Here is a 14,810-nt window from a genome sequence, read left to right as displayed (position 1 = left end):
TGTCAAGTGCCTACGTCTGTCAAGTGCGTACTGGTTTGCATAGCTTCCTGGTTTGAATGTCATGTCAAATATGTGTCTGCATTATTTGCTTTGCGCTCAGTAACTTGTCTGTGCAAATAGCTTCCTGGTTTGAATGTCAAGTGCGTACTTGTTAGCTTCCTGGTTTGACTGTCAAGTGCCTAGGTTTGTCAGGTGCGTACTGGTTTGAATGTCAAGTGTGTCTGCATTGGTTTTTCAAGTGCGTACTGGTTAGCTTCCTGGTTTGAATATCAAGTGCCTAGTGTCAAGTGCGTACTGGTTTGAATCTCAAGTGTGTGTCTGCATTATTTGTAGCTTCCTGTCTTGCATTTTATTTTCAATTTCAATTTTTGGAAGTTTTCTGATTATCCCTGTTCCATAGTTGTCCTTTTCTCTTACTTGCAGGCTTGCAGCTTTCGGCAGGGCGCACTTGATCCATTTGTGAGGTACAGACAAATGACTGGCAAGTTTGTTTCATTGTTATTGCTTTAGCGTTTACATTTTATCATATCTGAATTCATGCTGTCACTAAAATCTTTTCATGCAAAATCATGCTGGGTACCTTTTTCACTGACTTATATTGATCTGGCATTCATTTTTCTCTGTAAAAGATGCAATTTTAAACTTTTCACCATTCATATACTGAGTAAGCACATTAAAGTTGGATCATGCAACATTTGAAGAATCGGCTCTGTTTCGAGCATGAATTGAGAATAATCATAAGAATATCAGTAGGGCAGAGACTACATCTCACTTATGGATTCTAAAACTTCAATTTGGTAATTTTTTCCTTTCCCGCTTGGCGAACATGCAGTGATTGCATTGCACGTTAGACCAAGAATAATTAAAAATCTAGAACAATAGGTTAGTCGAAAATCTTCTTTAGCAGTCAGTAATCCTTTCTGTTGCTCTTGCTCTTACCTCCTTCTGCCTTCTGCATAAAAAGTTCGTTATTCTGTATGTCCATTTTTCACCTTGGCTAGCTTGCTTGCTGGAAAGTGCAATCTAGCAATCAGAGGTCGTGGTGCCCGGGTTTTCTGATCAAATCCTCTGACACAAACAAAGCCTGCAACATTACTCAAAATTTAGCTTTTGCACAGACACACAAAATGGGAATATAATTTGGGGCTCAATCATCTTTGATAGTGTTACACAACCAGAACATACAAGATAAGATTCTACTTAAATGCAAATTAGGAAAATTAGATATTTAATGTACCCTAATCTAGTCATAATCATCTTTGATTGTTCTTGCATACTGTCTATTACTATTATACCATATTTTCCTTGGGATATCTGTATGTTGTTTATATAGGACACTAAATCCTATAAGCTAAAAGATTTTGTTCACTCATGTTTTTCTGATCACTTGGATTTTTTCTCCCACAGAACGGATGATCAGATGCTTGGTACATATCAGGGAATGAATACCAATTATCAAGGTGATCATCTTCTCACATTGGGTACGAATTCCTTTGTATGTTTCTTCTAAATACTAACATACACCTCATGAGCATGTAGAGAGACCATGTTATGAGGGCATATAAAAAAACTCACTGAAACTCTTAAATACAACATTTGGCTGTATTATCTTGGGGGTATTATTCTTGATGAGATGGTGATAGAGCTCAGAAAAAGAAACATTTCAGAGTTCTTTGAAATCATGATAAGGATGATAAATTGAAAGTAAATTTAATGGAGACCAGGCTGAGGAAATTACTATTATGAGATGAGTTATGGTCAGGCGAGCCTTAGTTTTTTTCTATAACTCTAACCAAACTGGGTCTAAATCCTAATCATCTCCATTTTATTAATAGCCATTTAGCCTGGCAAACTCATTGATTACTGCCTGATATATTCCTAATTATAGACCTGAAGTTACTGTACCTCTGAAATACATCTCGTCTTTTGAGGGTGGCTTAAAATAGCAGTTGGATAACCAATCAAAACATTAAAAAAAAAAATTTCCTAGTACACTCTTCTTTGGTAAAAATCCCTTAGATTAGAGAGCCAATCTTTTCCCAACTTAGACTTAGTGAAGAACCACTTTCAGGTAGAGCCCATGAATGTATGAACAAGAAACTCTAATCTCTCAACTTGCGAGACAAAGAAGGTAGTTTTGGTACAATTTTTTAATCCCAATCTTTTGTTCTCTTCGCAATATTTTTGTGTCCTATTTTGAATCCATATGGTCTCATTCTAACTTCTTGGATTTTTTCCTCGTCTTCCTTCCAACATTAATTCGAACTTTGGAGAATTACACACCAGAATAGCTCGAGTTTCTATCTCTCGAACTTTTCTCCTATTGTAGTTGGAACATACCCTCACCCTGACATTTGCGAGAATACACTGTCACTTCATGACATCATTCTCCTTAGTTTGGCTACTTTTTTTTTCCTTATACCTAAAGCTTAAGGGAAGAGTTACCAGAACTATTCTTGTTCACGCTTCACTCTTCACAGGAATTGGTAATTGTTTTTTCCTTATCCCTTCACTCTTCACAGGAACTAGCAAGTTTATTGTGACACAAACGGTATACTACGACTATCATATTAATATCCATATCATCAAATATTAACTTAGGAGAATACATGGCTATATCTCTATAATTGTAAGGTTATAACATGTAATGATTTCTATTTGTTTTCTATCAAAGTTTGCTAAACTCTATTTTTAGGTGCTTTTTGTTTTCAGTCCATCCAAAATAATAATATTAATAATAAAGAAAAAAAAGACAGGTCTTTTAAAAAAAACAAATCAGATATCATTTTCCTTCTTTATTTCTTGCTTTTTTATTTTATTTTATTATTATTAAAAAATAAAGCTCCTTATTTAAACAAAGTTAAGTATCTTGTTTATGGAATTGTTAGATGTCTTCTACAGGGTGAAAGAGGGAAACCTAATATAGTATTATACAACGTAGAAAAATAGATATATATTTTTTTGCAAGCTAAATGGACCGACCTCTAATAGAAAAGTTTTATGATAAAACACCAGCTAAACCTTTTTCTTGAGTTTTAAAAATAAAATTTAAAATTTAATGTGTATATTTCACCTTAATTACGTCATCTTGAAAGAAATGACAAGCTTTACATATAAAAAGATGCTTTTCTTAAACAAATTTGTTAATTATAGGTTATGTTTTACATATATATCCTAGTTTTAAAGAAGTATGGTTGGATTATTTTTTCAGAAACATAATTATGTTGAGCTCTCCGTTGAAACAATGCGCAAATGTCAAATATGTTCGAAATGATTATGTATGACTAATAGTTGGCAGAACTATTAGTATCTATGATACAAAAAGTTTTTTTTTTAATAGTAAGTTTATCATATAATTTTTAAAACTGATTAAATTATTTTAATGTATATATAGATTAACATGCACGATGCAAGTAAGGATAGGTAAAGCATTAGTTTTTTTTTTTCTTTCAAATTACTAATAGCCAAAATATATACCGGAATAATTGTAATATTTAAAACTTATATTCAAGTTGAGTTGTTGGCCTATATATTATAAGAAACGGATAAGATCTTGAAATCATGGCTATATGGTCCTATTTAAAAAATTATAATTTGGAACTAATGACCTTATCATTCATTCCAACTGAAACCTCTATATTTCATTGGATAATTTTCTTTTTTAGTTTCTAACTTCTTAATATAAATATATAATAACTAACTATTTTCACGTTATGTTATCTTGTGAATTTTTATATTTCAATATCTCACTAGGTATAAAACGTAGGCCATCATGCAATAAATTTGTAAAGTAAGGAAATACGTACCTCTCCAAAAGCATTGCTGAATCTCCTCCGTCACAAGGCCTAGTTCCATGAAATGGATACATCAGTAATTTTTCATGGTTGGAAGTGCGGTTTTAAGTATGATCTTCTTTGATTAAAGCATAATCTAGAATTTTGCGCATGCTTACCCTTGAATATTGATGATACTGATGTTCCGAAGTAGACGGTTCGTCTCGGTAAGTTCCATAGCCATGTTCTTGGAACATCAATTGGTTTCATACTGGATTCATGATCTGCGAACATCTGCGAGTTTGAAATGGCATGTTATTGAAGTATTTTGTTGGCATGTTTGCTATAAATTAGAAACAAAAGGAAACATAAAAATAACAACGAAATAATTTATCACAAACTTATTATCTCTCTAACATATATATATATATCTAATTTTCTATCCTTTTTACACACAAAATTCCTCTATCTAGCATCTCTCTAATACTTTTTTTCTCTCTATAAAAATTATTTATTTATTTCTGGATTATTATTCTCTTATTTCAGTAACAGTTATCCTTACATCTATTACTTTTTAAAAGCATAAGGATTTCAAATCAAATTTAATTAAATTTAAATCATAATTGTCCAACTTGATAACGTTATAGATTTTCTAACGACTATTTATTTCTCTGCCAATGATGATAGGTGTTAGACAGGACTTACCTCGTTTACTTGAAAATATGTTCCATTGAGTGGAAAACTCCCTCGCATTGCGGTTCTGCAAGGCACCTGTAATTTTGCAATAGGGAGGTGCAAAAAGTTTAAGGGACTAATAGCCTTTCATCGCATTGAATTCAAGGTAATGTTACTTGTACTCTACCAGTAGCGTTCCTCTAACTGTTTGAGAATTAGCTTCTCTTCTACTATTGCATGTGAAACATGTTTTCTCGTTGCAGAGCCTGTCTGGGTCTTGAGATCCACAACTTTGTTCTGGTGGTTGAATCGAATCTGCTGTTTCACCTGGAGATTTACGGAAAAAATTAAAATAGTTCCTCTTTCTGGTTAAAACAGTTATTTTCCATGAAACATGAAATTTTTTGATGATTTGCCCTCCATCCCTCTAGGTTAACAAAATGGAAAAGGGGAAAGGAGGGAAAGGCAGATAAAAGGAACAGAAAATCATTCCTTTATTTTACTGACTACTGCGTACCAGGAGTCCATATTGCTAGAAGATATGGGCTTGGATCATCAGGTTCTCGTCTATCCATCTGTATGTTCAAATAACCAATTGTTATTATATATTCAAAGTCAGTACGTTACTTTTGCTTGTATCGAAATAAAATGGAAATTTTACCTCTCTTAAGAGAGGATGTGAATCTGGAAGTTCATACCTGCATTTAGATAAAGAAGTGAGTTATAGAGTGCATTACATAGTTTCAAGTGCATACAAAAGGAAAAACAGTCCAACAACTTCAAGACGGGACTCCAATTCAAAAGGAATCTTTCTGACTCGTAACTACAAAAAAAAATACAGGGGTATTCTTTAGCATATATTAACAGCACAGGTGAGCTTTTTTTTTTTTTTCTTTCCGGAAGGTTTACGGACATCAATGAAACTTCCGAAAATAAAGGGGTATTTTTGAAATAAAGTAATAAGATTAAGGGTATTTTCTATAATTGAGCCATTAATTGTTTTAATTCGTTGTCTTCTTTCTTTATATTAAGAAAATGAAAAACGAGAAAAAGAACTTACACTTGATGCTCTGTCCGTAGCCTGCTCACATTCTTCAATTTTGGCGTTGGGATATAGGCAGCTTCTGGGTTCAATGCAACTAAAGCTCTAGACATATCGCCCTCTGGGATGTAGTTCTGCAAAGTTGTTTTGAACTCTTCCATGCTGAGTTTGATGGTAGGAATTTCATCAGGATCCTCGTAGAACAAATCTTCAATGTCACTTTCAGTCATCTCATTGGGCTCGGGTTCTGGTGTCGCTGGTACTTCAACTATTGGCTCACACTTGCTGGTTTCCAAGGCATTTTCTGTATATGTGCTTTCAGGAGGAAGAATTGGCAAATGATTCGTGACTATAGGCGGCTGTTTCTGTGTGGCGATGGGATTGGTTGAAGCCACAATGCCCTTTTCATCCGGTGCTGGCAGAGCAAGTCGGGCACTGCACTAAATACAGTTTGGGTTTTAGTTCAGAGTTGAAAAGGTAAGTAAATAGACAAACTAGTGGACAATATTTATGAACGAAATTTATTGCATTGGACTTTCATGCTATACAAGAAATTGTTCTTGCCCTTTTGCTGTTCCCTTTTGGTATTATGTGATATCAGTATGTCAATATACCTAGATTAGTCTGTAGTTCTATTTGAATAATTGACCCGGTACCAAATTATATGGAAAGCCAGTTTCTGATGGTGTCAGTATAGACAAGATCGCCAACACATGCAATTCGAAAGAAATTGACAAACCTTGCAAAAGCACTTGCGAAGTGTTTGCACTCTCCTCTCATAGGACATGCATTGCAATTTGGCTTGCTTTTTGTGCAGAACACCTGATGTCACAATTAGGAATGACAAATTGCATTTAAAGTCAGTCTACAAACATAACGACAATGATGTATGGAAGGGTGTGAAAAATTGGGCACTATGACTCACCTTTCCGAATGTAATTAATTGGTAGTGTAGTTCATACCTGTGGAATAGACATTTGGTCAGGTTATAGCTTTGATTGAATTCAAAAGAATTTGAGTTCAATCTATTGCTTAGTCATCAAACATGAATAATGAATGTTTTGAGAGGTTACAGTGTTCGTTGATCAAGTTTGCATAATCTTGGCCATAGATATTTTTGAATGGTCTCCAGCACTGGATACCTACAAAGAATGGAGGTTACAAGTTTCTGATTACCGAAAACTGACAATTCATCAGTCCAGTGTTACTTACAGTTCTAGAAGGTGTAATTGAAGTGACTCGGGTAGCGGTTGAAGAGGAACCCATCCAAGCCGAACAGCTATTCTTCCAACATTTGTGTCAACCTAGGTCGAGAACCATTTGAGATGATATTAGAAGCCCCTCTATAAAGCTTTTAAATAAATGATTGGTTGTCTGTGAGAAATCATACAGGGAAAGCAAGATGATGAAGTGTTAATAGACGAACACACTCTACACTTTTCAAACCCAATCCTCGTACACTCAGTAGATAATCCCTGCAGCAGGTATACATCTTTTTAATATTATATAATTATAAATCAAATAAGTAAATCAGTTAAAGATGCTAGAATTCATAAATTTTAATATCATACTTTGCTTGGTCTGGGGGAACATCTCTCAACCATTCAAGATCAATGCTCCCATGATCTGTTACCAGACGATTCAAAAACTCCTGCAACATTATTTTATGATGGAAAGAGTAGTCGTTACTGCTTGGTATAATTTCTGGTCTAAGTAAAAGTTGGCCTTTAAAGACTTCAATTGGTTGCACGTACCTTAATTCGTTCAGCTAGCATGTTGTTCATTCCTCGTTCCTTAATGGCACTAGAAATTTCATGAACGTTGGCTAGTCTGATTGCTTCATAGTCAATTGAATCCATGGCATCCTTTCCCTTTTCTTTTATTTGTCCATTGGCTTCCACCTGCTTTCTCAAACTATCCCAATCAATTGCACTAATTTTCTCACTATTGACCTTTCTTCTTTTTGCTTTTGAAGGGCTAATATTTCCCCCATTATCTGCCTGAGATAGAGAATGGGCCTCGTTATTTGAAAAGTTTATCAAATTGCCCTTTCCGGGTAGCAACTTTTCTGTGTGAGCATGCACATGTACGACATTTGAGAGGGCACTTTTCTTCGCTGGTGCATCTAATTCTGGGGGAGGATTGCTAACTGATGCACTTTCTAATGGGGAAGTGTTGTTCCTCGCACATGGTTTATAATTGTCATGAAGACTATACCCGCAAAGAGATGTCAATTGAATACCATTACCCTGCCGGTGCACTGAGTGCTCACTGACAGACTCGCTATGCTCCATCCTGGTTGTTTCTTGTGTTCTTGCTGGCCTATTCTCTTCAGCACTGATTTTATCCGAACTTCGGTCAGGATCCTTGGTGTTTAAGCTATGGCAAGTCGTGTTCTTTTCTGTAGAGCATCCAGATATTATCGATGGTCCTGAAGATATGCTCTCTTCACTGAATGCTTCACGGCCTTCAACCTCCAATACCCCGCAGTCGGGGGTCATGCGCAACTGATTGTTTGAAGGAGCATCTGGCAGTTGTTTTTGTTGGTTTTCAATATTTACAAGGAAATTAAACAAGGAATGGCCGCTGAGATTGTCAATCTCATTCCATTCTGATGTTAGTGAATCCTGTTTTCCATCTGGTAATTGCCAGTGTTTATGTTCTGAGACTTCATCAAAAACTGAAGTTCTATTCTTGTCACTGAAGGATTTTTCAATCACGGTGGTCGTTTCCATTTGTTTGATATCTGTGAAATTTGAATAATGGGTGCTGCTAGAATTGTTACTTACAATGGGTTCTTCTGCCTCTGAGTTGGATCCAGAGCATGACCTGGCCCCTGCAGTACCTTGTGTGATTGTGGAGTCGAAGGAACCTTGTGAGGATATGACTTCTTCCTCCACAATTTGACCTCCCCGCTCTGTGAAAAAATTTTCAGTCCCCGAATTTACTCTGTGATTTTGATGGATAATTGAAGTCTGGGGCATCTCAAAGCTTGGCACGGATAGTTCCTGACCCTCCCATCTTATAGAATCTGCCGGATACTGTAGACAAGCTGCTAACTCGTTGGCCACTATGCTCGTTTCAACTTCATCCGGAGTTCTAAAGTTGCTGGTAGATTTTACAGGGAATCGTGCTGCTAGCGACATGAAAGCAGAGCTGTAAAGAAAGATGAAAAATGTGATCCACTTGTTTATAATTTTGCTTCAAAGATAATCTTGATCTAGAGTTCTAACCGAAATGATAAGCCTATACCTTGAAAGATGATCTGAAACATTCTGGGTTAGGAAAACTCCTATAACTGAATCAACAACTGATCCTTTCCATCGTGAGAATCTTCTATCTCCTGCAAAGAGCCCAAGAGAATTTCGATATATATACCACAAATATACAAGACAGTTCTATTTATCTCCTGCAAAACGTGTTAACTTGGAACTGCAAAACTTTTGGCTGCTTAAGATACAATTAAATTGATTTTCTCTCTAAGTAACCATAGCTAAGTGATTATCGATATATATTTTTTCCTTTGAAGTCATAAATCTCTATACCTCTACTAGTTTTATTAAAAAATAAAATAAAACTAGAATATGTATCTCATCTAGTTTAGACAAGTACATTTAACTAAAAGTTAGAGGTTTCAAGTTCCTTCCCATATATTTTTTATCAGTATTATTTTGCATATTTATTACACATCTTCCAATCATTTCAAAATGCTCATTTTCCATTTTATTTTTTGTACAAGAGAATTAAATCTTTTATTAAACATACATATACAAATAAATTAATCTTTCTTTAATGAATTATAATTCCTGATCATTAATTGAGTAAACAAAATTTTAATTGTAATTCAGGTGAACTTATGGAAGTAAAACATGCAAATGATGAAATATTTAAATTTATAGAAAAATTGAACCAAATTGATTGACACTAACATTCAAAATTTAAAGATTTGTTTAGACACAAAAAAATTTAAAGTTCAAAAACTTATTTATACAAAAGTGAAAGTTTTGGGATATTCTAGACATTTTTAAAAGTCAATAACCAAATAGATACAATCTGATAAAGACACTCTAATTTAACCCAAAAATAAAAATTAAGAAAAGACTTGGTAAAACCATTTTAGTTTTGGCCTTTTTATTTTGAACTGCAGATTATGTTTAAAGAAAAACAAGGAACGATTTGAGATTTGTTAACCAGCCTTTTGTAGTTTTCGTTTGGGTTTTCTTTATCTGACATTCTAATCAATAGAAATTTTCAAGTCAGGGAACCAGTGTTCTATCCGGGATTCAAGGAATTTGATAGGAAGATTAAGAAATGAACCTTGCACAAGATGCATCCTTGCAATGAATGAATCAGCTCGACCACGGAAAACTTTCCGTTCTTCTTCCCACCATTTCTCCTTGTCTTTCTCATGGTTTTCAATGCCCTCGATTCCTTCCTTGCCCATTAATAAATTCCATATTCTCTCCGTCTCTGGATCAAGGTCAACTCTAGGTCGTGCCTTACGTTTCCTTAAATATTCAGACTCCACATATGGAACTACTGCACCATTTCCATTATATGGAACAATAGCATTTTGCTCCGTCCTGGTGGCTCCTTCATCGTCTTTAAGACTGAGACTCTTCAATTTGCGTGTGATCTCATATTCTAGTAGACCTACACCAATGTCAAGAGGCTATAATTAGTACTTCACGGCAAGATCGAATTCCTCATCTGAAGAGTTAAATGTACTTACCTGTTGTTTTAGCGGAGAATTGCTGCATGCCAAACGAATAGCCTTGTTTCTGTACATTTGTTGCTAGCGAACCTGATATCATGGGTTGGCAGGCTTGCCTTAGTGTCAGTATACTATTATTAGGTTGTTTGCATGCATACCACTGTTCCGAGGCTTTCGGATGAGGAAATGGTTGGAGCATGTTACATTTGTCACGAATAATCAAAGAGCGATGGCTGTTAACCTTATTCAACCCAGAGGTCTCACACATCCTATTTATTTCTGGGTGCAGATTGTGAGAGACTTGTCGCCTTTGAAAATTGTTTCCATGGACGACTGAGTGAATATGCCCGTCACCAATAATTTCTTTTGTCCAACTACTTTGTCTGTCTGTGATTTGGTTACTTCTAATATGATAACCATTTAGCATGGCCTGCTTCATTTCTGCAGTAAAACCAACTGAAATGGTAGGACTGCAACCAGTTGTATTGAGGTGCCTTGAGCAATCCTCATTTGGTTGGATAGTAGAATATCTTTTATGGAGGGTTGAATAGAGACCAGACTCAAATTTCTTCCCAGGAATTTCTAAGGAACCTACGTTTGTACTGCTGCCTAGTCCGTGGAACTCACCCGTTTGAAGCGCCTCTTGACACAACACTGAAGAGTCCAGTGTAGTTATCGAGCACAACTGTGTGGGCTGAGCCGTAAGCGGGCAGCCTCTCTTTGATCCCCTCGCTTCGTTAATATTAGACTGATGATTTGGAACTGTTTGAGAATATGCTGAGTTGATCCCTATCATCTCCTGATAACAAGTATTTCTTTTAGCTGTAGTTGCAAATTTCTCCATTTCTTCTGCACGGATGTTTTGCTCGACAGGTGTGTATCCATTGCTGAATCCGGCTTGATATTGATATCCTTTTCCCTGATCTAAAATTCTTAGAACATTGAACAAACTTTCTGCTTTGTTGTATCCTGAACTGTTTAATGGGCTCTCAGCTGCCTCCCTTTCTGATTGTGATATGCGAGAGGTCATCATGTGATTCATACGAGCAATGTAACTCTGTATTGAAGGTTGCACACTTTCAGCCACCAGTGCTCCCAGCCGATGATTGTCTTGAACATCTGGACTTGTTCCACAGATACCATTACTTTGAGTGCTGAAGCCTGGAACGTTTGATCTCGTAATGAAGCAAGAGTTCCCCATGTTCTCTTGCATATCCTTCTCATTTCGTTCCTTTTCCCGCTCCTCATCTCCAGTTTTTTCCATCTCAAAATTTATAACTCTCCGGCAGGATTTTGTTTTAGCTGCAGGGTTCGAATCTTTAATCTCCATAATATTCTCAGGTGGAGTAACAGCTTCTTTGATGTTCTTCCTCCTTACATACTTTCTCTTTCCTGACGGGGTTTCCTTGGAAATCTTTGGTGTAACAGGCTTAGGAGACTTTTTGGGTTTTCCTTCCTTTATAACCTTGGGCCTATGTTTTCTTCGCTTTGGTGTCTTCTGCTCTGTTGTCTTGTGATCAATTACTTGATCGCTGCCCTTCTCCGCTTCATTCGTTGGTTCAGAAATGCCCGCAGATAATGTATCCGTGAGATCTTTCAAGAGTTCATCATGTCGTTTCTGAGTTGCTTCATCTAGTGGAACTGTGACAAAATTCTCCTGTGTTTCCTCGTAAAGGCTTAAATTTTCATCTAATGGAAGATTAAGTAAATCAGTAAAGCTTTCTCCAGAGAATACCACGGGCGTATGCTGTCTTCTTTTTGGGGGTCTCTGCTCTGGTGTCTTGTTGAGATCAATTTCTAGATCTCTCTGCTTCCCAAAGTCTTTCGTTCCCTTGAATGGAGTAGAATTACCAACACCCGATGATTCCACAATGCTTTGTAGAAGTTCGTCACAGGGTTGACGAGGTGCTTCAGCTTGAAACATTCTGATGAAGTCGTCCTCGCCATCTTTTCTGAAACTTGAACTTTCATCTCTAACTAAAAAAGATGATGTGGCGATGTGATCATATGCAAAATTTTCCAGATGCGATGAGACGGGCGGTGCATGGACTGAGTTCATAAAAATCGACATTTGGTTGGCTTGTGTCATCGAGACTGGGTTGTTATGATTGGCTTGGTACATCGGGAGTCCATCTGGAAGATTCACGAACACAATTTCATTGCTCATCAATTGTGAAATAAGAAACAACCGAAAAGAAATACATGCATGGCAACATGTAATAGTTACATACCTAATGTAATGATTCAGCCAAATACAGCAAAAACTTAACTATACCCAATTCAATGGTTCAGCCAAATTTGGCTATGGAAAAGGATAAGAGTAAGTCTGTCTAACGCAACGAACAATATCACTATTTTCTTTGACAACGTATCATGTGACTAACGCTATCCTGGAGCAATTCTTTACATCGTATCATTAGCAATCAAGTTTTCTCGAGTGTGCGTGTGTGCGATTATAAATAGAATCATTGAGATAGGGAAACTCTTACTTGAAAACCTCAATTTGTAATTTTCTGAATGTATCAATATTATTAAAAATAATTACAGAGATAATTCATGGACTTACATGTGCGTACATGTTGCGCGTAGCTATCGTTACTGGAAGGTCTTGAACCTGAATAAAGATTTTGGTTTCTAAGTAATAAATTGCCCGCATAGAAATCCCCGCTGCTGTTATACTGAGAATTCATGTTCAATTCTTTCAACGCATACAACGAACATTAAGGCAATTCTCCAAATTGTGTCGGACCAAGCTGCAAAAACAAACGCATAATTTTCATCATGTTAAGGTATAATATCAGAAAACGAAAATTACAAATCTTACGTGGATAAAATGACAGCGATGAAACACATTCTAAAAAAACTTGAACTGAAACATAAGTATAACTCATAAGTCGACTGTTAAATTCAATCTTGCAGTGGTAGATCACGTTTCCTCCATTGTTATGTAGAGATACATTATCAAAAAGTAGATGAAAAGATTGAAGTGGAAATTTTGCCCAACTCCAAAAAAACATTAAATAAATAAAATAAAAGAACAGCTCAATAATGTTGATCTTCTAAGCCAATACTACTGCAGTCATTGAGAGAGAATCTAAATTATTCGAATAAGTTTATATCGCAGACTTGTCCAAGCGCCTTGGCACATTAAAGTTACACTTGAAAAATTGAAATTCTGAACGAATTTGTTTAAAACTGGAAGAGATGAAAGTTCTACGGTTAACTTTCACTTAAACAAGCTAGCATTTAAAAACGTTCAGCATTAATATTTTTAACCGCACTTTGAATAATGTCATAGATGATAAATTCACAAGAAATATTAGAAATCAAATAATAGTGAAGATATCCCGAAGAACAATCCTCTGGATACAGATAGCAATGACAGAACAATTTTATGCATTATAAAAACGGAGTACAAGATGAGAACTCCATAAGAAATTCATTTCAATGTCTAACCAAGACAATACACTCAAGAGATTCAATTAGAAATATGCACCATAAAATTTGTCCAGTTCCGCTTCAATTCCTTCGAATTGTGCGATTATATTCTGTACATAGTCAAATTCACAAGATTAATCCCCTGAAATACGTCGGAGTGAGCTCTAGATCAACCTCCTCCAGAGCATCCACTTCGATTATTTCTAAAGAAATGAAAATTGTAAATGACATAACAAATCTAGTTCGATAAAACATCAACTCATTTGGCAGGCAGTGGTCAAAGTACATACCAATGGCTCAAATGCTCCAAACAGAAAAAAGAAAACAAAAAAAAAAAAAAACAGGAAAAAACAGGAAAAATAGATGAACATCGGAGAATTACAGAAATTAGCCGAGCTTCGACCGAATCAACCAAGCAGATAACATAAATGTACAGTACAAAATAATGAGGCCTCAATTTGAGCCCTAATTTTCGATATTCTTGTGTCCATTAGCACAGGAGATGAGAGTGAGTCAATCAAAGATGAATTCGAATTACCTGTTTCGCCAATATCCTCACCGATCCAACGCTTGTTATTTTGCAATTAGCTCCTCTAAGCTACTCCGAATGAGTTTCTTGGTCGATCAAATGCCAAATGCTGATGGAAAGAGAAAGGGAGGAGAGACTTACGTTGTTAGCTTGAGTTTCCAGGAGAGAGAGAGAGAGAGAGAGAGAGAGATGGACCAGGGACGTTTAATTAAAAATAAGAAAAAGAAAAATACTTCACTTCTGATTCGGTCCTTGGAGTCAGCGTTAGCGGCTTTCTCTTGGCTCTGGTGCTGAACCGGTACTTTTTCGGTTCGAACCGGTCTGTTGTAATGTACGGAAATTCTTTTAACGAGTATTGGCACAGATATCCAGTCATTTCCGGTTGTAGTCAATGAACCGTCAATTTATTCGGTTCGATCTAATCGAATCAAATTAAATAATATAATAAAATACTGTGTTCAGTAAATTTAAACGGGTGAATCGAAAAATTCATTTCTATTAAATTTGGAATAATAATTGTTAGCCTGCCTTATATTTCGTGCCTGATTTGAATTAATAAAAAAATAATTATACATGGTAACAAAAATTACAACTTGATAAGGAAAAAAACTAATAAATAAATTACAACACATAAAATAT

General features: G+C 35.8%; 1 protein-coding gene across 4 annotated transcripts; it reads right to left on the bottom strand.

Moving 5' to 3' along the window:
* Positions 1–694: 694 nt before the first annotated feature.
* Positions 695–14,365, bottom strand: LOC111492060 (transcriptional activator DEMETER-like). 4 transcript variants are annotated; one of them, XM_023141236.1, is made up of 21 exons: positions 14,181–14,365; positions 13,651–13,752; positions 12,771–12,959; positions 10,223–12,337; positions 9,808–10,143; positions 8,743–8,833; positions 7,245–8,646; positions 7,062–7,141; positions 6,881–6,965; positions 6,703–6,794; positions 6,564–6,632; positions 6,416–6,452; positions 6,230–6,312; positions 5,509–5,925; positions 5,110–5,146; positions 4,966–5,023; positions 4,636–4,775; positions 4,479–4,544; positions 3,953–4,067; positions 3,807–3,845; positions 695–1,084 (listed from the first exon to the last, which is right to left on the bottom strand). In XM_023141236.1, the coding sequence occupies exons 3-21, from the start codon at positions 12,892–12,894 to the stop codon at positions 969–971; spliced, it is 5,502 nt and encodes a 1,833-aa protein (XP_022997004.1). In that variant the 5' UTR covers positions 12,895–12,959; positions 13,651–13,752; positions 14,181–14,365; the 3' UTR covers positions 695–968. The 4 variants fall into 4 exon arrangements, with proteins under 4 accessions (XP_022997004.1, XP_022997011.1, XP_022997018.1 ...); XM_023141243.1 differs by having other exon boundaries at positions 12,771–12,957; positions 13,701–13,752; XM_023141250.1 differs by lacking the exon at positions 13,651–13,752 and having other exon boundaries at positions 12,771–12,957.
* Positions 14,366–14,810: the final 445 nt, after the last annotated feature.

The sequence above is a fragment of the Cucurbita maxima genome, unplaced genomic scaffold (assembly GCF_002738345.1).
Source record: "Cucurbita maxima cultivar Rimu unplaced genomic scaffold, Cmax_1.0 Cma_Scf00001, whole genome shotgun sequence".
Lineage (NCBI taxonomy): Eukaryota > Viridiplantae > Streptophyta > Magnoliopsida > Cucurbitales > Cucurbitaceae > Cucurbita > Cucurbita maxima.
This window is presented reverse-complemented; position numbering and strand designations above follow the sequence as displayed.

Bases quoted from the DNA above. Each gene is read 5' to 3' on its own strand.
- LOC111492060 (XM_023141236.1), bottom strand. From the start codon at position 12,894: ATGAATTCTCAGTATAACAGCAGCGGGGATTTCTATGCGGGCAATTTA. The intron at 6,795-6,880 runs GTATGATTTCTC...TTCTCGACCTAG, and splicing joins TTCATCATCTTGCTTTCCCT to GTTGACACAAATGTTGGAAG. The intron at 4,776-4,965 runs GTACGCAGTAGT...GTAAATCTCCAG, and splicing joins TCTAGCAATATGGACTCCTG to GTGAAACAGCAGATTCGATT.